The sequence below is a fragment of the Neomonachus schauinslandi genome, chromosome 6 (assembly GCF_002201575.2).
Source record: "Neomonachus schauinslandi chromosome 6, ASM220157v2, whole genome shotgun sequence".
NCBI lineage: Eukaryota > Metazoa > Chordata > Mammalia > Carnivora > Phocidae > Neomonachus > Neomonachus schauinslandi.
Genome location: NC_058408.1, coordinates 82498519 through 82521323, shown reverse-complemented (window position 1 = coordinate 82521323; position 22805 = coordinate 82498519). Strand labels below are relative to the sequence as shown.

At 40.4% G+C, this 22805-nt stretch overlaps 1 protein-coding gene across 1 annotated transcript in view; it reads right to left on the bottom strand.

The window, feature by feature from the left end:
- TARBP1 (TAR (HIV-1) RNA binding protein 1) overlaps window positions 1–22805 on the bottom strand; it is an 85898-nt gene that overhangs the window by 49530 nt on the left and 13563 nt on the right. The window contains exons 7-12 of the mRNA XM_044916020.1: window positions 20630–20765; window positions 19928–20024; window positions 18680–18769; window positions 13667–13808; window positions 8299–8398; window positions 7185–7357 (exon numbers count right to left, since the gene is read on the bottom strand). Coding sequence (XP_044771955.1) covers window positions 7185–7357; window positions 8299–8398; window positions 13667–13808; window positions 18680–18769; window positions 19928–20024; window positions 20630–20765 — 738 coding nt within the window. The remainder of the gene's footprint in view (window positions 1–7184; window positions 7358–8298; window positions 8399–13666; window positions 13809–18679; window positions 18770–19927; window positions 20025–20629; window positions 20766–22805) is intronic.

Here is a 22805-nt window from a genome sequence, read left to right as displayed (position 1 = left end):
TCATCACCACAAAGAGAAACCCCATACCCTCTGACCATCACCTTCATAAGCCCATCCACTCCCCCCACCCTGCCCTACACAATCACTAACCTACTTTCTGTGTCAGATCTGCCTATTTTGGACATGTCATATAAATGGAATTATATAATATATGGTCTTTTGTGACTGCTTCTTTCACTTAACATGTTTTCAAAGTCCATCCATGTTGTAGCGTGTATCAGTAATTCATTCCTTTTCACGGCCAAATATAGATATATCACATCGTTTATCCATTCATCAATCCATCTATTTTGGCTTATTTCTGCCATGCCCAATTTTTTTTTTTTTTTAACAACAGTACAAACAACAGAGAAAGGATAGTCTCATCAACAAATAATGCTGAGCAACTGGATATCCACAGGCAAAACAAAACAAAAAAACAAAACCTCAACCTAAACCTTACACCTTAAAAATTGACTCAAATGTATCATAAATCCAAAAATAAAAAACAATAAAATATTTAGAAGAATTTCCTAAACATGATACCTAATGCACAATCCATAAAACAAAAGAAAAAAGCCAACCGGACTTCATCAAAATGAAAACTTTTGCTCTACAAGGGAGAGACACTTAAGAAACTGAAAAGCCAAGCTAGATTGGAAGAAAGTATTTGTAAATCACATATCCAACAAAGGACTTGTATCCAGACTATATCATGAATTCTCATTATATACATTTCATACAAGTGTATGAAAACAAATAACTCAATTTTAAAATAGATAAGGGCGCCTGGGTGGCTCAGTCGGTTAAGCGACTGCCTTCGGCTCAGGTCACGATCCTGGAGTCCCGGGATCGAGTCCCGCATCGGGCTCCCTGCTCGGCAGGGAGTCTGCTTCTCCCTCTGACCCTCCTCCCTCTCATGCTCTCTGTCTTTCATTCTCTCTGTCTCAAATAAATAAATAAAATCTTTTAAAAAAATAAAATAAAAAATAGATAAAAGATTTGAACACTTTGCAAAATGTGATATCACTCGTAGAAATGTTCATTTTTTTTAAAGATCACATAGCATTAAAAATTACAGAATTAATTTAAAATTTTCATGTTACTTGTTAGAGAGACAATACTATCTGGCCTCTGAAGTAGCTCATAAATCACCTGTCAGGTCAAGAAGCCACGAGCAAATGGTTGAAAGGTGAAGCTTTTTTTTTTTTTTTTTTTTTTAAAGATTGATTTATTTGACAGAGAGAGCGAGCGAGCACAAGCAAGGGGAGCAGGAGGGGGAGAAGCAGGCTTCCCACCAAGCAGGGAGCCTGATGCGGGACTCAATCCCAGGACCCTGGGATCATGACCTGAGCTGAAGGCAGCAGTTTAACTGACTGAGCCACCCAGGCGCCCCGAAAGGTAAAGCTTTTTACTATAAAAGTAAGCATTATAACCAACGAATATGCTAAGAACAGAATACTCCTCTCCTTCCAGATTGTCTGCCTTTCTTTCTCCTATATGTACTCAATAATAGTATAAAGAAATGAAAATAAAGTTAACCTGAGGTTCCAAGGGAAAGCTGAGGGCTTGCACGACAGAGAACAAAGTGACATGAAGGAAAGTAGGGGCTGTGTTTCCAACGTCATCCTCACTCTCATGGTGTTTCCTGTTAGTTACCCAATACAGAAGACTCTCCCAGGCCCCCAGTCACCGCCACCTCTCCAATTTAACAGCTCATCACAATACACAAACTGTGCAAAAAACTTCAACCAGAATGGGGTATATGGTTTTGTTTCCTACTCTGTGCCTCATATAATTAACAGTGGTAACCTGAATCCCAAAAGTGGTACCAGAATTCGTCAAAAGCTGTCTCATCAGTCAAACTCACAAGATACCACCTCACACCCATTAGGATGGCATTATCAACAAACTAACAAACGAGTGCTGGTGAGGATGTGGAGAACCTGGATCCCTGGGCACTGCTGACTGGACTGTGGAAGGGTGCAGCCGCTAAGGAAGACAGTATGGCGGTTTTTCAAAACGTTAAACAGAATTACCATGTGATCCAGCAATTTCACTTCTAGGTATACAACCAAAAAAAAAAGAACTGAAGGCAGGGACTTGAAGAGATGTTTGTACATTTGATGTTCACAAGCAGCATTATTCACATGGCCAAAAAGTGGAAATTACCCATGTCCATCAACGGATGAATGGGTAAACAAACTACGGCATACACGTACAATGGAGTATTAGCCTTAAAGAGGAATGAAATTCTGACACATGCTACAGTACGGATGAACCTTGAAGACATTACAGTTTGTGAAATAAGCCCAACATAAGAAGACAAATACTGTATGATTACACTGATTTGAGGTCCCTAGAACAGTCAAATTCACAGCAATGGAAAGTACGAAGGTGGTCGCCAGCGGCTGGGGTGGGGGTGGGGGAGATGAGGAATTAGTGCCTAGTAGGTACAGAGGTTCAGTTTGGCATGGCAAAAAAGTTCTGGGGAAGGATGGTGGCGTGAACGTACTGAATGTCACTAACTGTACACTTAAAAATGGTTAAAGTGTACATTTTATGTTACGTATATTTAAAAAAATAAAAGCTACCTCGGGAGTAGACACAGAGATTAATCAAGGCCAGCAAACAAAAGCCCCCCAGGAGAAAAGCGAGACCCCGCACTGAGGACCCCAGGCCCACCGTGGCAGATGCAGCAAGCACTTAGGGCAGAAGGCATCCGCTGCTGAAGGCCAGGTACTCCGGCCCGTATGATCCAATGTAACCAAAGGGGGGCTGTAATGCAACTAAAGGTGCATTTCCACAAACATAAATGGGATACGGTTATTTTGAATTTTGAAAAAAATGATTAGAACATCATTTTACAAAAACTCATTTATGTGGGGCGCCTAGGTGGCTCAGATGGTTAAGCGTCTGCCTTCGGCTCAGGTCATGATCCTGGAGTCCTGGGATCGAGTCCCGCATCGGGCTCCCTGCTCTGCGGGAAGTCTGCTTCTCCCTCTGCCTCTCTCTCTCTCTCTCTCTCTCTCATGAATAAATAAATAAAATCTTTAAAAAAAAAAAAAAAAACTCATTTATGTGTACCATGGATGCACTAAAAGGAGAATCACAACCTGAGTCCAATCCGATTAGATTCACAGATGAGACTGGAGGCAAACAGCCACACGACTGCTCTCACTTCGCATTCATGAACGCTAGCTCCACGCACACCCCCCACCCCTGGGCTTCCCCACTTCCCCAGTCCACTCACTAATCGTCCTTCCTAGGCGAATATGCTCCCCTCATCCCTTGGCTTCCTCTTTCACTAAGATAACACCGAAGTTAGAAAGGGACACTGCCGCTCCGGCCTCTGCCCACCCATCCACACGTGCCCCCCATCAGCACCCCATCGACGGCCGGCCCCTCTGTTGGTGCCCCGGACCCCGAGCACTTTCGCCTCCTATCAGCCACCAAGAAGCAGACGTCCCCTCCTCAAATCTTCAAAACTCCCCTCTACTGAATTGTTTCTATCAGCACAAAACACTGCTATTTTCTCTCCCGAAGGAAATAAAACTTCTGTCCCAGAGCAACGGTCCCATGTCTCTGTTCCCCCACACGATAACCCTTGAAAGAGCTGCCCAGACTCCATACCTCCTTGCCGCCCCCTGAGCTGCCCCCACTGCCACCCAAAACGTTCTGTCAGGGTGACCCTGATTTCTATGTTGCCAAAACCAGTGGTCACCTTCGGCTCACCACCAGCATCTGGTGCAGTTATCACTCCTTCCTTCTGGCTCCCAGAACAGCACATTCTCCTGGTTTTTCTCTTCTCATGCTGTAGTGAATTCCTCCTGAATGTCCTATGCCAGTTCCTCCCCAACCTCTAGACACTGGTGCTCCCCACGCACCTGGACCTCTTCTCTGTCTACACTGGCTCCCTGGGTGTTCTCGTCCAGCATCATGGCTTTAAATACCACCACTATGCTATGACCCCCATATTCGTATTTCCAACCCACACTTCTCCCTGAACTCCAGACTCAAAGGCAAATGTTGGCTCACCAACTCCACCAGGATAGCTAACAGGTGCCCCGCACTTAACCTACCCGAAGCAGAACTGCTCATCTTTACTCCAAAACCTTCTCCGACTCCAGTCTTTCTCACCTCAGTTAAAGGCAACTCCCATCTGTCCACCTTCTCCAAAAGCTAAATGGTCTCTGAGTTCTCTCTTGTTCTCACAGCCCACATCCAGACCCATCAGCAAATCCTGCTGGCCACACCGTCAAAATACATCCAAAGTTCTAACTCACTGCATCCATGGCTGTACGCCGTGCAAGCCTAGAAGCTGGTCTCTGCGGCTCTGCCCTTGCCCCCCGTCGTGCTCTCTCAACACCAGGGCCCAGTGAGCTTTCTAAAACTCAACCCAGAGTTGAGCACTCCCCAGCTCAAACCCTCTAATAAGAGCCACACCCTTAAAATGGCCCAGGGAGGGAGTCCTACGTAACTGTCCCCACTTCCCTCTTTCCCTCTCAAAGTTCAGGTCCTATCATTCTTCCCTTGGTGCCTCCTAACTGTTCCCCAAACAGCGAGCTCTCCCACGGGCCCCTCCTCACTCGCCTCCCCTACATGTGCGCAGGGCTCCGTCCCTCAACAGTTAAAGTCTTTGCTTAACCGACTGTTGCCTTCACTCACAGCGAGGTCTTCCTCGACCAATCAACTACACCTGTAACCCTCCACCTCTACCCCAGCACACCCCGTCCTCCATTCCCTACCTTATTTTCCCCCAATACCTACCCAACTACCATATATTGTATATGGTCGCTGCTTGCTACCCCTCTGCCCACCACACACCAGACCCCCAATACAAGCGATCTCGACAAGGGCAGGGATTTTTGCTCTTTTTCCACACTAACACCCTAGCGCTCACAACAGTGCATACAGATCATCAATACATATGTGCTGAATGAGTTCCCCAACACCAGTTCAAAGGCTTTCCACAGTCGCCCCCCATTAAGATTTAATAACTTCAAACCTTGAGGATCAGCACAGTAACCACTGCAGGTTAAGGGGAAGAGAAGGGGAAAAGACATCTCGCCAGACACTGCACACCGAGCCCCTTCCTCCCCAGCTTTTCTCCCCACGTGCCGTTCCAAGCGCTAGCAGGTTAAAAAAAAAAAAAAAAAAAAAGAACAGGAAGGAAAAGAAGGAGGACAAATGGCAACGACAGCAGGTGTACTCGCTCAGACGTAGGAATGACAGATGTTGAAGCTGTTATGGGTACACGGGGATTTATGACATCTCCATTTTTCTAGATATTTAAGGATTTCCATAATAAAATACTGAAAATTAAAAAAATTTTAAACACAATAAGGCAAAGTTGCTCCAAACAGCAGGATACTGCCAAACCTCAATCCCACCTGCTCACAGGAAGCATTCCTGGGTATTTCTGACTTTACCATTACCTCTGCATTGCCGCTGGTACTGGTAATTAACTCCCAGACGGCCTTCTCGTTTATAAAATGGAAATAAGTCTTTTCTATTTTCCTCTTCTCTCATAAAAGAAATCTTTCAGGATTAAGATCTGTTTACAGGTAATGAAGCTTGATATTGTTTATCAGTCATATGGACGCCAATGGCTAATATAATTAAACAGGTATTTCCTTGGCTCTTCCTTGGTGACATAAAAAAGATCTGCATGAGGTGCTACAGGAACTCTTACGTTCTGCTGCTGCTAAGAACATAAAATGTGTACACATTCTGGAATGGAAAACTGGAAAAACAAGTTTCATTATCTTATAAAGCTGAATAAGCACAGGCCCTGGGAACCAATACACATACTGGAGAGACGCACACCCAGGCCCAGAAGACATGAAGACAAGTGGTCGTGGCAGCTACACCACGGTAATGAATCACAATCCAAAGTCTAGCACTGGGAAAATGCATAAACTGAGCTGTCTTCATACAAAGGAAGATTATACAACAGGGAAAATAATGAAGTCTAAGAAAGGACGTGCATGAATCTTACAAACACGTGACGTGAAAAAAGTTACAGAAGACTTCCCACAGTGAAGCAACATTTCTACAGAGCTCAGAAGCAGGAAATTAAGACACTACGGTGTTGAGGGATATGTACAGATGACGTAAAACCACTTTCAAAGTGCATGGAAGTGATAAAGACAAAAGTCAAAATAAGGAGGCAAAAGGGGGGATCGAGGAGTAACAGGTACATTCATTCTTAGGTTGAGTAGTAAGTTCACGGGTGTTTGATTATTTAGCATCATAACATATATAAAACCATCACACACTCGTGTGTGTGTTTGTGTGTGTGTCAGATACCACAATTTTCCGAAGGGCACCAGTGACCCAGTCCTGCCCTTGAAACCACTAACCCTATTAAAAAGTCAAAACATGTCAAATGAACCCAAATTTATACCCTTAAGGAGACAAAAACCTTATAAAAAGTTAGTTATGTGTACAGCATTTGGTTTCACTGCCCTTATTAAAAACACCAGAATCCAGAAACTAGCTTTAAAATTTCATAAGCATATATTAAAATCTAATCCCATCAATGTTATCCTATGATTCCCTAGGATTCTCAAGTAGCAGATTTCTAAAATTCCAAGTGAAACTGGTGGGAAAGGATTGGGAATCAAGGCTCTTCAATAAATAGTGTCTCTAGTGTCTGTGGTCTTCAGCTACCGTCTTGCATGCATCTTTGTTTAAGGAGACAACAAAGAGCTCAACACTTCTACTACCACTATAATTTCTGTATGAAGCATATTCTACTTAAAAGGTGCTCAGAGACGAATGTATCTGAAAACAAGTTATTATGAAATTACTACCATTCTTGTAGCTTAATCTCTGCAACATCTAGCAGAGTGGCCATTAGAAATGGATCTTGCTTAAACATATATGAAACAGGGATCATTTTCATGTCTGGGAAATTAATGAGTGAGCAAAAATAAAAAAAAAAAAACACAAATAAAAGCAAATAAAATCACATTTCAAAACAACGGTAACCAGCAAATGTAAATGCTATGACGTCAGCTCCATGAGGGCTGAGGGTCTGCACCTTCGCCAGGGCATCCCCAGCACCACCAGGGGATACTCGGTTCATATCTGCTGAAGGCATGAGGTGATCCTTTTATTTAAAAGGTCAGGAATTTCCTCTCATTCTAACCACCAACCATATACCAAGCAAGACACCAACAGAAACTATGTATCCTCACCATCTTGGGCACTGGAACCTTTCAACATGCAAGTGTGCAATAACTTCAACAGGACCTGGAGGCATCTGTCAGTTTCCAGCAAGGGCATGTAGGCATTTGTACCAAACTTCATAAGGGATTCCAGAAGAGGATCTAAGAATATCCTTAATACATTCTGTGTTCTCCGCTTTTCACTAGATATTAAAAGACATGCCCAAATCAAGCATTTCAAAAGCATGAAGAAATTATTTTCCATCTATAACTTGTGGAACTGGTTAGCTACTGGATTCGATGAGGTAGAATTAGTCTCATGGATGATCGGGACACCTACACACCTCCTGGGACTGATCCCCTCCAGCCTCCTCGCTGACCTCTCAGTCTATGCTTTCTCAGTAAATTCTCCGTGCGCTCGCAAAGAAAAGCACAGGGAAGAACATACCGCACTCGACTCTAGGCACAAGTAGGAAGGAGATCCTATACCCACTTTATTTGTAAATTAAAATGCTGAGACCCTGCTACAATAATTAAAAAAACAAAACAAAACATACACTAGTCACAGAAACAATACATTAACAAAAAATACAAAGAATTAAGGGTTTATAAAAAACCATCATAACCAACTTTCATACTAAAACTTTGTCTACAAAAAAGATTTGATGTTAAATTAACTGTGTATCATGCAAATACACTAGCAAATGGAACTGCTTTTTGCAGGAATTATAATCTGGTGAGAACCGATTTGTGCACATACTCAAAATATAAATGAGTTTTATCTTTATTACACTTAAAAAAAATTACACATTTTACAAAGGGGTCAAACCCTGTAAATTTCTTTACCTAATCTTATGCTAGAATCTTACAACCTATTCTTTTAATATTCTCTTATAAAGCCAGTGATTAATATATATAGTTTTTCCGACCTTCTCTAACAGTTGAACTTACCTAAAAAGACTAACAAGCCCCTATTCCTATCAATTTATTGTTCATTTTAAACATTTCTCTAGCATACACACTGTGATCAATTCCATACCTTTACACCTGACTCAATCATGGAAAAGTGTGAATAGGCACCATAAATCTGATTAGCCTTTTTTTTTTTTTTTTAAGATTTCTTTGCAAGTTGGGAAACACTTACCTGTACTGAGTCTTCATTCCTTCCACATCTACGGCCAGCAAGACCATCATTGCCACAAGCTTGGCTTCAAACCAGTCAGGCATAAGGCAGTCTTCTCCCGCTTAAATAACAAGAGTTGAGGTTTGCAAAGCATTAACAAAATCCTTCAAAGATGATGTTTCAAGAAGAAAACAGCCAAATGATTACACTTTATCAATATAAAATTATAAGCACGGAGATGAAATGGAGATGAAATGCAGAAGAACACTCCTGGGCATAGCTCACTGCTACGATGACTGCGGTAGTGAGTGGTATAAAATGGCACCATGCCCTCATCTGTCTGGGGAATAAGAGAAAATCCCCCGAGGAATGAGCATGAAGGCTGGGAAAGAGTACAGTAGGTGAAGGGAGGCGAGGCTTCCCCAAGGAAGGCAGAGCATGCCGAAGGTCCTCTGGAGGACAGAGCGTGCCACATTCCAGGGGATGGATGGATGCCCGTGCAGCAGGGCACGTGAGTGGGAGGGAGTGCCAAAGCTGAGGTGACACAGACAGCCAGGGAAGAGACCAGGGGACTTAGTGGGCCATGCAAAGAATTCCTTGACCCTAAAGCCTAGGGGAAGCCACTTTAGGTTAAAGTGAAGGCGTAGAAAGAAAGGGAGGAAACATTTGTAGATCCAAATTAGTAGTTTAAAAAGACTTCTCCAGGTACAATGTGGAAGGGAGACTGTAGGGGAAGCAAGAGGAGATTCAAGGTGACAGGTTAAGAGGCAATTCTAGTTATTTCAGCTGAGAGGAGAAAATTGCCTAAAATATAAGCAGGAGGAGGATGGAATGGGTACGGACCCAAAGGCTCTGGAGCCTTAGACCTGTGTCTGAGCCCCAGTCCTGTGCGCCTTAGCTGTGGGACCCTGAGAAAATTGCTTGTCCTCGCAGAAAGCTTAGGTCTACTCTGAAACTAACATAACGGTACGTGTCAACTACACTCAAAAAAATAAAACAAAACAGAACAAAAACCTAAAAAAAAAAGAAAGTTTAGGTCATCTATGAAATCAAACTAACCTATGACTCTCCTTGGGTTTCTTATAAAAATTAAATTTACTCAAAGTTTCTAGAATTAGTTTTGGAAGACAGAACATAGTTAACAGATAAAATGAATATTTTCCCATCTCTAAAAGCCAATTCAACAAAAATAAGCCATGAACAGATTTCTTTTTCATTCATGGTGTATTATTATAGCAAGATCACACTTTTCATCTCAATTCCCACGAAAAATTTAGGTAAGAGATCTAGTTTTCCAGCCCAGTAGTTTAAATTAACTTAAACCAATTTTCTTAAATCCTCTAATATATTTTGGGGGTAATTTAATATATTTTAACATAAATTTACTGGAATAGAACAGAAGACAGTAGTAAAAACATACTTGCATGTAGGACAACTCAGTTAAAAAATACAATAAAAGGATAAACTTTGTTATATATTATTTTTAAAAATGCTATAGAGGCCACTTAGTTGCCATCAGTAAAAAATCCGCTATTTTTTTTTTTTAAATCCCAGTGTCGGTGCTATCCCGGAAAATGGAGTAGGCTAAATTTGTAAACGTCGTAAAGATGAGTTCCTGAAACTTGTTCTTGGAAACATTTCCTCACATTACTGCTTTCTACCCCACCCGTACACTGAGGTCCTTCCTAAGCACAGACTGAAATGAAGTCACTCAGGACGGTCCTGGAGGCAGACCCCCCGGACCTCACGGGAACTGGGGTGGGGGCGCTACTCCAGCAGCAGCGGCGCCTGCGCATCTTGTGCGCTCAGGCGCGCGAGCGGGAAGCCCTGGCCTGCGATAGGACATGTGGGGGAGTGACCAGCACACGCGGCGCTCCTCACTTCCTTCGGCGAAATACAGCAGGGTTCTAGAACCACAGATCCTGCTTGAAATCCCAGGCAACTGTTCACCTTGGATACCAAAAGGGAAGGTTATAAATCAGAAGTGTAGTGGATTTTATTTTTTTGAAGATTTTATTTATCTGACAGAGAGACACAACGAGAGAGGGAACACAAGCAGGGGGAGTGGGAGAGTTCTGGAGAAGCAGGCTTCCCACTGAGCAGGGAGCCCAATGCGGGGCTCGATAAGGGGCTCGATCCCAGGACCCTGGGATCATGACCTGAGCGGAAGGCAGACGCCCAACGACTGAGCCACCCAGGCACCCTGTAGCGGGTTTTTAATGACTTCTGATGTCGAGGAATGCCACCGTACCAGACCAGTAACGACAGAGCGCCTTGCTCTTCCAGTGCAAGCCACTGGCAGGTCTGTCTACCACAGGGTGCTCTCCAAGTACCTGGCCACCAGCGAAGCAAATCCATGCTACAGAGGGGCAGCTCTCAAACTCCAGCCTGGTGTAGAATCACCTGGAGGCTTTGTCAATACAGAGGGTTAAGCCCCCACCCAGAGTTTGATTCAATAGGCTTGGGACAGAGCTGGAGAATCTGTTTTTCTAGAGTTTCCAGGTGATGTTGGTGTTGCTGGTCTGGAAACCATACTCTGCAAACCACTGAGGGAGAATTCCCCTTTTCACTCACTGAAGCCAGAAAAGTGGAGGCAACAATGGTTTTAAAGAAACAAAAGAATCATTGGCTATTACTAATCACCTTAATGCATTTTAGCCCCAAATCACTGGTCAAATCTTGCTAGCATGAATTTTAAACAGTGAGTGTAATTCTAGAAAATGCAAGCTAGGCTGCAGTGTTGGAGAGCATACTAGGCTTGTCCAGGGCACGGAGGAGAGAAAGGTGAAGTGGAGGGGAAGGATTAAAAAGAGGTATGAAAACACTTTTGAGCCTGACAGATAAACGCGTTACCTTGCTATGCTGGTGGGTTTCCTATAGACGTAGGTCCAAACCCACCACACATATAGCTTAAATATATACAGTGTGATGTAAGTCAAACATACCTCAACGCTGTTTTTAAAATTTGTTGTACAACTGCAATATACTACTTCGGGGCTATTCCATGTCTCTAGATTTCTTGGTTACGTTTTAAGTAGGTACATCATTTAACTACAAAATCTTGACACCAAATATCCTTTCCAAGGGACTGCTTAAGTATACATTTCTTCAAATGTGTCTTCCTCTCTGATTAATCTTAGCACGTCCAAGGTCTGACAAGCCTTCTGTGCTACTTCCAAACTATGTTTCACTTTCTGTGATTCAGAACGCCTGCCCTGAAAGCTCTTCAGCATTTGTTTGTTTATAGGTGATGCTGGTTTTGAGTGGCTTTTGCCGCTATTGCTTTGTTTTGTTGTCTTGCGTACCATGTGTCCAACACGGTGTGCATACGTACGTGTATGTGTATTACCCCATATCCACCCTTACCGCCTACCATTCCTTCTTGGGCTCCATGCCACAGACAGACAGATACATAAATACACAGACAGACAGACGCCTACCTACTTTCAGCTCCCTGGATGCAAGTTCATCCAAGCCTTGTGGGATACTCCTTTCTACTTTTCACCTTCATTTCTGCCCACTGGTCAGATGTCACCCATCTGGTAACCTCCCACTACTGGTCTACCCGTTCCAAGTAGGTACTGCTTTCACAGGTTCCCCAGCCTGGTGTTGACTATGTCTTTCAAGGCACTGTGCTGGGATTATCTGCTTACCTATCAACTTCCTTGCTAGATGATGCTCTGAGAGCAGGGGATACAGCTTTTATCTCTGTGACTCCAAAGCCCGGCTCTTAGAAAACACTTGATATATGCCTGCTGAATCAACAGTGCAAAATCTATCTGTACTAACTATGCCAAAACTCAAAGAAAAAGCTACTTTAGATGTAGAACCTGATTGAAAATAGTGTTTTGGCCGGTAAGTTCTTATATAAAAACAAAATTGAATAGTACATGTATTTTATGCTCAGAAACTCAAGCTAAATTTTGTTTGCTTTGGAATTTAACTTGCTCTGAAAACTACCCCAGTAATTGCTAATTAAACTTTATAAAGGCACTCAGCCAAGTGCATTAAAAGTCAAACAAAATATTAAAATACACACAAATGCCTCCCCTTTGCACTTGAAATCAAGTTTTAAGTTTTTAAAAAACTTAAAATAGCCTATTATATTAAACAGTATAGGGGTGCCTGGGTGGCTCAGTCGTTAAGCGTCTGCCTTCGGCTCAGGTGATGATCCCAGGGTCCTGGGATCGAGTCCCACATCGGGCTCCCTGCTCGGCGGGAAGCCTGCTTCTCCCTCTCCCACTCTCCCTGCTTGTGTTCCTGCTCTCGCTGTCTCTCTGTCAGATAAATAAATAAAATCTTTAAAAAAAATAAAATAAAATAAAATAAAAATAAACAGTATATTTAAGTCCTAGAAATATTAAAGAAAGATGCTAAAAATATTGTTTCATCTGATTCTGAATATTTACTCAGATCTGATGCTGTTTTTTACTCTGAATTATAAAACAAGTTCTGAAGACATTTTAGGGACTTTAATGTATGTTTACTCTAGTAGGGACGAAACTTTTACTTTTATAGCCCTAACAAAAGAATCCTCCAAGTAACAATACAGAGAATTTACCAGACAGAGGGAGAACGAAACACGAAAGAGAAATGTTCTAAGAAGGAAAAACAGATAAACTCATGTATTTCGGAAGGATAATTATCTGATCATTTAAAACCTATTCCATGATCAGATTAGAGAAATCAGTACATGAAAATGACTTGGTCTGAGACAAAGCCAGGAAATTTCAGACACGTTAAATTCAAAATGCAATTTACCCAAATTATCAGCTGGGCAACTTTAATGAAGAAGAAGCATTAGCAATGTAAAAAGAATCCTAATTAATGAATCTGCTAATAGTTCTTCCCTCAATGCAGTCTTACACATTTCCCTAAAGAAGCTGGAAAATGGATCTTGACTAAGTATCTGGTAAAAAGAAAAAACTAACAAAACCATCCTTTCAAACATAATTTTTCTCTAAAACTATGTTTCACAATCAGTTCATACTACATGTTTTGAAAACAAACACACAAAAGATGCACAGATTTATCTACAAATATTTCCACTTACAGAGGCTTTAAAAACACATCTGCGGTATCTAGCCTGCGAAGATTCAATGATTGTAGAATAAATTTGTTTCTGTCCAACTCCTACTCTGGCAACTTACTAGTTTCTTAAAACATACAAAAATAGTTTAAAATCTCAAGTCCTAGACCAGATAAAGTACAAGTTAGGAAACATATTTTTACATTCCCTTTATTCACATTATTTGGCTGAAAATACGAGTTTGATATCAGTAAATTGGCACACGTTTGGTTAAGCTTATATCTGGACTGGAGAAACTACTTAAAAGTTCTTTGAAAAGAATTTAGTGATATCAATCCATATAAATGATTTCAGACTTACTTTCCCAAGCAGGTGACTTAATATACTCTTGAACTAGGTTCTTCACGTAAGCATTTAAAGAGGATGTCTCAGGAAGTCCAATGGAGATAGAAGCTGAGGCTCGCCTAAAACAGCTTTCATTAACACGCAACCAATCACAGAGCTAGGAAAGAAAATAGTTATTACTTTATTTTAAAAACCTAACTGAGCAAAGGGTTTCTAATTTCCCTAAGTCAATTTTCTTTCTTCCACGATAAAGTGAATTTAAATATCTGAACGCAACAGGGGCGCCTGGGTGGCTCAGTCACTTAAGCATCTGACTTCGGCTCAGGTCATGGTCTCAGAGTCCTGGAATCGAGCCTGGGGTTGGGCTCCCAGCACAGCATGGAGTGTGCTTGTCCTTCTGCGCCGCCCCCCCCCCCCCCGCCCCGCTCATGTCCTCTCTCTCTCAAATAAAATCTTTAAAAAAAAATCTGAACACAACAAAGTAATAGAACATTTAGGCATGACTGAGTTCTACAGACAGTGCAGATAGAAAAAAATGTGTATCCATATATATACGTGTGTGTGTATCTACACACGAATGTATAAACTTCATTTATAGGCAAGAATTTTTAAAGTACCTAATATATAGTGCACATTTTAATAAGGTTTTCTAAAGAACATCTCTGTGAAAATTGACACATTATGTAAACCAAATTACAACCTTAAATTAAATTAAAATTCATTTCTGCTTCCTATACTAAAACAAGGATATGTCTGTTTTTGTATTAATTATAATTAAAGTTCCTACCCTCCTCACACAAGTCTACTTTCTATCATATGTGCATTTTAAAATATACTAACTAAAAAGAGAAATACTAGTCCTTCTCTGTTGCAACTTTTAGAAGATTTGCAAAACTAAAAGTTCCAAAATTCATCTTTGGTCACATGTAATTGTGAATTTTGTTTTGAAACTGAATTACGTTCTGTTTTCTTTTCATAGCATATCTCTTACTGTACAAATTCAACATATGAATTTAAATACGAAGTAAATAATTATGAATAAGTCTTTCTAAAAAGAATTTTTAAAAAAGTATTCCTTGCATTAGGGTTAACCAAAATTACATATAAGGAGACAATAATACATCACTTGACCAAAGACAAACTTGATGAACAAATGAATCAGTCAAGATTAACTGACATCCCATCAGTGCCAATGAATGAGCAGTTCAATAACACTAAAGAAGTTGCTCTTTGTAGGTCTTTATCAAGTTGGATCATCATAAAATCTAACTGTAAGGTCAGCCAGGATACTGATCTTTCGACAGGATATACTTTTTCTTTATATTTCTCTCAAACTGGCCAGACTAAGTTTCTGAACTATTGCTATAAGATGTGTGAAGTTTTACAAATCATGCATTTCCACAAGCACGATCCTATTATAACAAAACTGACAAGTAAACTCAAACTCATATTTGTTTCTTCTATCAAATCTGTCACAAGATTCTGAATGTTTTCTCTCCAAAGAGTTTTCATGTCAGAATTACGGCTTAAAATGGCATCTACCTAGCAGTCTCTGGGAGACAGCTTCCCTTGATTTCCCGTTAAAAGACAAATCTCAAAAGTTTATTTGCATACTGCCAAGACAAGGAGAAGATGCCACAGAGTGGGAGAAAATATTTGCAAAAGACACATATCTGGTAAATTACTGGTTCGAAACATACAAAGAACTCTTAAAACTTAACATTAAGAAAACAACCAACCCGATTTTTAAAAATGGGCAAAAGATCTAAACAAACACCTCCCCAAAGAAGATATACGAAGAGCAAACAGTATATGAAAAGATGCTCAATATCATATGTCACTAGAGAATTGCAAATTAAAACAAGATATCACTACACACCTCACAGAGGCTAAAAGCCAAACCACTGACAGCACCAAATACTGACAAGGACGTGGGGCAACAGGAACTCTCCTTCACTGCTGGTGGGAATGCAAAATGGTACTACCACTTTGGAAGACAATTTGGTAGCTCCTTAAAAAACTGAACATTTTCGGGGCGCCTCGGTGGCTCAGTCGTTAAGCGTCTGCCTTCGGCTCAGGTCATGGTCCCAGGGTCCTGGGATCGAGCCCCGCATCGGGCTCCCTGCTCGGCGGGAAGCCTGCTTCTCCCTCTCCACTCTCCCTGCTTGTGTTCCCTCTCTCACTGCCTCTCTCTGTCAAATAAATAAATAAAAGCTTTAAAAAAAAAAAAACTGAACATTTTCTTAACATATAATCCAGCAACTGTGCCCCTTGGTATTTATTCAAATGAGTTAAAAAGTTATGTCCGTACAAGAACTCGTATGTGAATGTTTATAGTAGCTTTATTCATAATTGCCAGAATTTAAAAACAATGAAGACGTCCTTCAGGACGTAAATGAACAAACAGTGGTACATCTGACAACAGGATGTTATTCAGGGATAAAAAGACATGAGCTATCAAGCCATGAAAAGCCTTGGAAGAACCCTAAATGCCTATTTCTTAGTGAAAGAAGTTAATCAAAAAATGCTTCATAGTATAGGATTCCAACTATATGACATTCTGGAAAAGACAAAACCATGGACACAGAGAAAACATCAGTGGTTGCCAAGGGTTTGGGGGTGGGGAGAGGTGGCATGAGAGAAGAGAGCGATGAATCGGTGGAGCAGGGGGGATTTCTAGGGCAGTGAAAGCTAACTGGTGTGCCCCGTCAGTGCAAGATGTTAATAATAGAGGGGTGGAGGGATGAGGAGGTGTATGGGAACTCTCTGTACTTTCTGTTCAATTTTTCTGTGAACCTAAAACTGCTCTGAAAAATAAAGTCTATTAATTTAAAAACTTACTTAGCTTGAGCTACATGAAATTGCCATTTCCTCAGGTTAAAAGTGACTAAATACCAATGATCTTACATGATTCAACATAACAGAGATTTACACGATAATGAGAACACTACTACACTGCAAGTTAGACACTAAGGGACGTGCGTGTGTGTGCGCGTGCGTGTAACTGCTTCTATTTTTAAACCAAAAGAATTAAAGTTTGGATTCAGCTATGAACCACCAGACGTAAGCTTCCTGAAGACAGTGGCCATGTTTACCTTGCTGACCACGTATTCCCGAAACTCAGCTCAGAGCCTGCTGTGTACAAGGCGTCCAAAGAATGTTTTCAAAGAATGAAGACATAAAGAGATAAGCAAACAAACAAAAGAAAGTTAAAAAGAAGGAAAACTATCAAGACAAGTTACTGAATTAGAGAACGGAGAAAATCAGGAGAACAAATTAGGAAATCTAGGGGGGCTGCCTGCTAACAAACAATAAAACAACAACTGGCTGGTCAAAGGGGAAAAGACCATAATGGTAGAGTGTGCTTAGGCTCCGTGTGGACCAAGCATAGTCTGAAACATCTTCACATGCATTTTCTCAATGAAACCTCACAGCTCATACCATATACCGAAATAAATTCCAGATGATTAACCACAATTTACAAACTAGACATATCAATGCAATGAATAGACCTCATTTGAATACTTGAACAAAGCTGAATATATGAACGAAATGCAAAGAACAAACACATTTATTGGACATCTGGAACAATTTAAACACCAAATATCTGAAATCAAGAAATGATCGTTAACATTTTTTAGGTATGATAAGAGCCTATTTAGGCCCTTTGAAAGTCTTTCTTTTAGCAGCACATATTTCCAAATGAAATGATAAGATCTGAGACAAAAGTCCAACAAAAGGAACTGACTGAATAAATTCTAAAATATTTAATCGACTGAATTTTTAAATATTACATAGTGGAGATTTAGCAACATGTTAAAATGCTCAAATGTATGGGAAGATGAAAAATAAAATTTGGAACAGTATACTGTTCGTTTACAAAATCATACTTTGTTACTTTGTTACTTTGTTTACAAAATCATACACGTTAATATATCATTTTAAATATAAGCCTATATAGTGAGAAAGCAAGACAGAGAACATGTGTACTGAACAAATTAATAATTAAGCCAAAAAATCTGGATTTAATTTGATCATAGACATTACAGGTGACTTTTATTTTCTTTATATGGTTCTGTATTTTTCAGATTCCACCTAATTAGATGCATTATGATCAAGAAAATAAAATCAAATTCTAATTTTTAAAGACCCCAATTTTCTTTTTCTTCATTCCCTCCATTACCCTACTCTATGCCCTTATGATTTCACACCTGAATTACTTTAACACAGTTCAAGCGGATTTCTCATTTCCCTCTGTGCGTACACAGATGGACTTGCCTTCTAAAAGAAATACTCACATCCCTGCCCTTCGTGATCTCTTAGGCACTGGAGAAATAGAATTCTTTTTTAAAAAAGCCCCATCCTCAAAAACCATAAACTGTAGTGGACACAGATCAGAATTCAACCAGCTATACGACGGGTAAGAGCTAACAGGAGTAGCAGGAACCGAGCTCCAGAGAGGAGGAAGCAGACCCCCGATGACCTCATGCAGAAGAGCAGCCCCGTGAGGCCAGTGGGCCTGCAGGACCATCGTGGGGGAACAGCACTAGTGCAGGGTCTCCATGAGGGCAACGGCTGCAGAGGGGGAAAGGTGTTTAGGATTTCATGATGGGTTTGATGCATAAAGTCAGGAAGAATCAGGAATTACCAAAATGTCAGACTCAGGCAACTAGGTAGATGCAAGTGCCATTAACAGAAAAAACCAGAAAGAGAAGGTCTGTGTCACTGTTTTTGAGTCTAACGTCATCCTTACTCCTGATCCATCTCATCCAGAATCGAGATCTGCCCACGAGCACTACCTTCTCTTCTAAGTCTGTCTCTATCCCAAACATTCTCCGGTCTCCCCATAAGATTCTTAGTAGCATTATTACTTAGGTTCACTCAAAGCAAATATACAGTATTTAAAAACCTCTGTTGGTAGATAACAAAGCCATCACTATATTTTACATAAGTGACTAGTGAGTTCAATTAGAAAACAATTTTTTATAACTTTTCAAAGATTTATCATTAAATTATTTTCCATCTCACCTCTGTCCACAATGAGGTTCCTCGTCCTAAGGACTCCTCTTGTCTCAGAGACATGAGAAAAGTTGAAACATCTGAAAGTGACACCTTCTCCTACAAGGGGGTAAGTAGGGGGAGGGTGTCAGGGCAGTTTAAAAAAATTAAAAATTTTTAATAAAATGAAATCACTGTAAAAGCAAACTAACATACCATTTAAAGTAGAATATTACTAGTTAAATCAAAAGAAAGCTTTTTAAAAAAAAAATTCAACTTTAGAAAAGATATTGACTACAAGCAATCAATATGTTATTATATAAAGTGAAAGATTATTTTCTAAGTCTATGTTCCTTATGATCAAGAGACAATATGGTCAGAGTCTAAAAGCAAAAACAAAAACATTCTATAAGAAATTACTTAAGTCGAAAAGTGAAGCTTACTTTCAAAGCCATGAAAATGACCCTGTCTTATGAAAACCACAGAAGTCTTTTCATTCCCTTAAGCCTGTACATGTTGAATTAAGATACCTTGTTCTAGGCCAGGTGTCGGCAAAACCACTCACAGCTCTTTTGTAAATAAAGTTTTAGTGGCACATAGCCACTTTATTTATAAACTGTCTATGGCAGCTTTTAAGTAGTTGTAACAGAGACCATGGAATGCGCAAAGCCTTAAAAAAATGGACTTTTTCTGGCCCTTCACAGAAACAGTTTGCTGACCCCTATTCTCAGCAATAGTAGTGAAGGGGCTCTGTAAAAAAGAAAGATACTACAGACTCCTTGAAAATCAATTTACAGGAAGATGTGCAGAAAAAGTATAGAGGAAACCAGGTAAAAGCTTCCAAGCGTCCTCTCCCAGTGGAGTCACCCAAGATGGGTTTAATTCCCCCAGCAACAAGCCGTGATAGTGTGTGAACTGTTGTCTACCAGGGAAGCTCGTTATAGACTCACGGCTCAGGGTTTTTACTGGGAGTTGGTCCTACAGGCACCCCTGCTGAGCACCTACCAAGATTCCAGGCTCCGAGAAGGAAAGCAGGTGTTAGTAAAAACCACACTCTTTGTGTAAACACCCGGCATAGTCCATCACTCTTCCTAGTTACCACAGGGCGAACCCTCCCGAAATCCATGTTCCTGCCCTCCAGCAAGGGCCAGCCGACCTCAGGAGCAGGGCTTTATAATGACAGCATCACAGGCCTGCTACGTCGACACGTTTTTGCACACTTATTCACAGAGAAAGACTTGTAAACTGAAGTATCTTGAGTAAAAAAGATAAACTTACCACATCTACCAAATTCATAGCTGTTTGAAGAAGATAGCACTGAGCTGCCCCTCTCAGTAGAATCTGATGGGTGATCATAGTGCACTGAAGAACATCCCTGACATCAAAAAACAAAAACATGCATTTCCATGTTCCCAAAGACAGTCCTGATAACTTGTAAATACTGACAAGCTGATTTACAGTATCCACAATTCCCAATGTAGAAAGTCACTGTTAGTACACCTTCAAGGCTATTATTTCCCATTAAGGTCTCTGGTAGAGCTCAATTTTAATATGAAATATATCTCTTTCAAAAGATTGTAATTAAGACACTATTAAAATAAGAATTTTACATTTTTTGAAATACTTTGCAATCAATATTACTGTTTGATATTTTCTCTCTAGTTTTCTACATATCAATGTAATTTAAGAAAACCTTATTGGCCTTGTTTTAAAATGATCAAAATCCAATAGCATGTATCATGGCACATATATAAATTAGTAATTCATAAACCAAAATAAGTCCAACCATATAAATAGACGTTTTACTTCTTAATATAAAATTAAGAGCTCAAAAGTAAGAGCTCAAATCCCAATGCCAATATTAACTAAAACCACTCACTACAGATTAAAGCAGAGGGGGAAACAAAATTTACTGATGTAAAGTTACTGCAGATAACCCTATGTGAACATATGAACATATGTGAACACAGAGTAAATTACCTGAGAGCAAGAAGCCCTTCTATACCCAGGGCTTTACATCTTGGGACATTTGCCAAAGCCTTAGACAGAAACAAAATGGGAATGGCACACCAATGTCTACTTGTCATCTTCTGAATAAACTTTAATAGGAAACTACCTGAAAGAAAAGGTTTTAAAATATCACTGTTGCCAAGAATCACACAGAAAGCTGCCCAACATCGTTAAAAGGTATGAAAATGCAAATCAGAAACCATATGCGGAATATAAGAAACAGCGCAGAGGACCACAGGGGAAGGGAGGGAAAACCGAATGGGCAGAAATCAGAGAGGGAGACAAACCATGAGAGAGACCGAACTCTGGGGAAACAAACTGAGGGTGGCTGCAGGGGAGGGGGGTAGGGGGATGGGGTGACCAGGTGATGGGCATTAAGGAGGGCACATGATGTGATGAGCACTGGGTGTTACACGCAACTAATGAATCACTGAACACCACAAAAACTAATGATGTACTATATGTTGGCTAACTGAAATTAAAAAAAAAAAAAACACAATGAGATAGAACTTCACACCCACAAGGATGGCTGTCATCAAAAGGATAGACACTAACAAGGGCTGACACGGATAGACAGAAATTGGAACTCTCATACACTGCTGGTGGGACGGCAAGATGGCGCACCAGTGTAGAAAACAGTTAATGAGTTAAACTGAGTTACACCAAGAACTACCCTAGGAGCCAACAATTCCACTCCTAGGTATACACTCGAGAGAACTGAAAGCATGTGTTCATACACAAACCTGTATGTGAATATTCACAGTAGCATTTTTCATAATGACCAAAAGTGGAAACAATCCAGATGTCTACCAACTGCTAAATGGATAAATAAAATGTGTGGTATCTGTATAGTAGAGTATTATTCAGCCACAAAAAGAATGAAATACTGACATGGATCATTACTGGATGACTCATTCATGGATGATGAATCTTAAGAACATGCTAAGTGAAAGAAACCAGACATAAATTAAAAGGCCACATATTATAGGATTCCATTTACATGAAATGTCTAAAATAGGCAAATCTGCAGAGAAAGGAGATTTAGTGGCTGACAGAAGCTGGTGGGAAAGGAGAATGGAAAGGGATCGATGATGGGTGATGAAAATATTCTTTCTGGGAGTGATGAAAATATTCTGGAATTAGTGGTGATGGTCGTAGAACTTTGTGAATGTACTAAAAACCAATGAAACGAACACTTTAAAAGGATGAGTTTTATGGTCTGTGAATTATAGCTCAACAAACCTGTTGGGAAAAAAAAGAAAAAAAATCAATTCTATTTCAATCTCATTCCTGTAAGATAAGTACTCTACTATATTGTAGATTTTTTTTTTTTTTAAAGATTTTATTTATTTATTTGACAGAGAGATAGAGAGCACAAGTAGGCAGAGAGGCAGGCAGAGGGAGAAGGAGAAGCAGGCTCCCCGCTGAGCAGGGAGCCCGATGCGGGACTCGATCCCAGGACCCTGGGATCATGACCTGAGCCGAAGGTAGCCGCTAAACCGACTGAGCCACCCAGACACCCCTATATTGTAGAGATTCTGATAACCATGAGGCTATAATAAAAAAGAAGTTTAAGGTGTAAGATCAAATTTTTTTACCGTTAGAACCAGTCCTCTGTTGAAGAGGTTAAAGAAAAACAGTCAGAATTACTGATGGTAACTGGCCTCTGGTATCTGCGTACAATAACATTAGCTCCTTCTCATACGCCATTTCTTACCTACCGTGGATCTAGTCACTAATTTTCTATCTTGAGATACCAACATCCGGTGCTCCGTTCTGCCTTCTCTGCTAATATGTCATTTCTTAAAGACCCTCAAGTCATGAAATTAGTGACGATGTCGGTTTCCTCAGATCATCACCATAGAATGACTTAAGAAATCCTTGGAAGCTCCTGAAAGGAGCTTGTGTTTTATTTATAAAACAATATTTTATATTATTTATAAAATACCACGTATTTTATATCTTCCAAGTACCTAGCACAAAACATTTAAGATACTCACTGGAAACTGCTGACTGAAAAATCTACTAAGTAAAAACTAAGTGCTAAGTGTAAACATAAAGAGTAAACATTTTACTTGCCCTCTCTTCTGCTGGACTAATTAAGTTCCCACTTCTGCCTAACGTCTCACTCATGGCACCGGGAAGA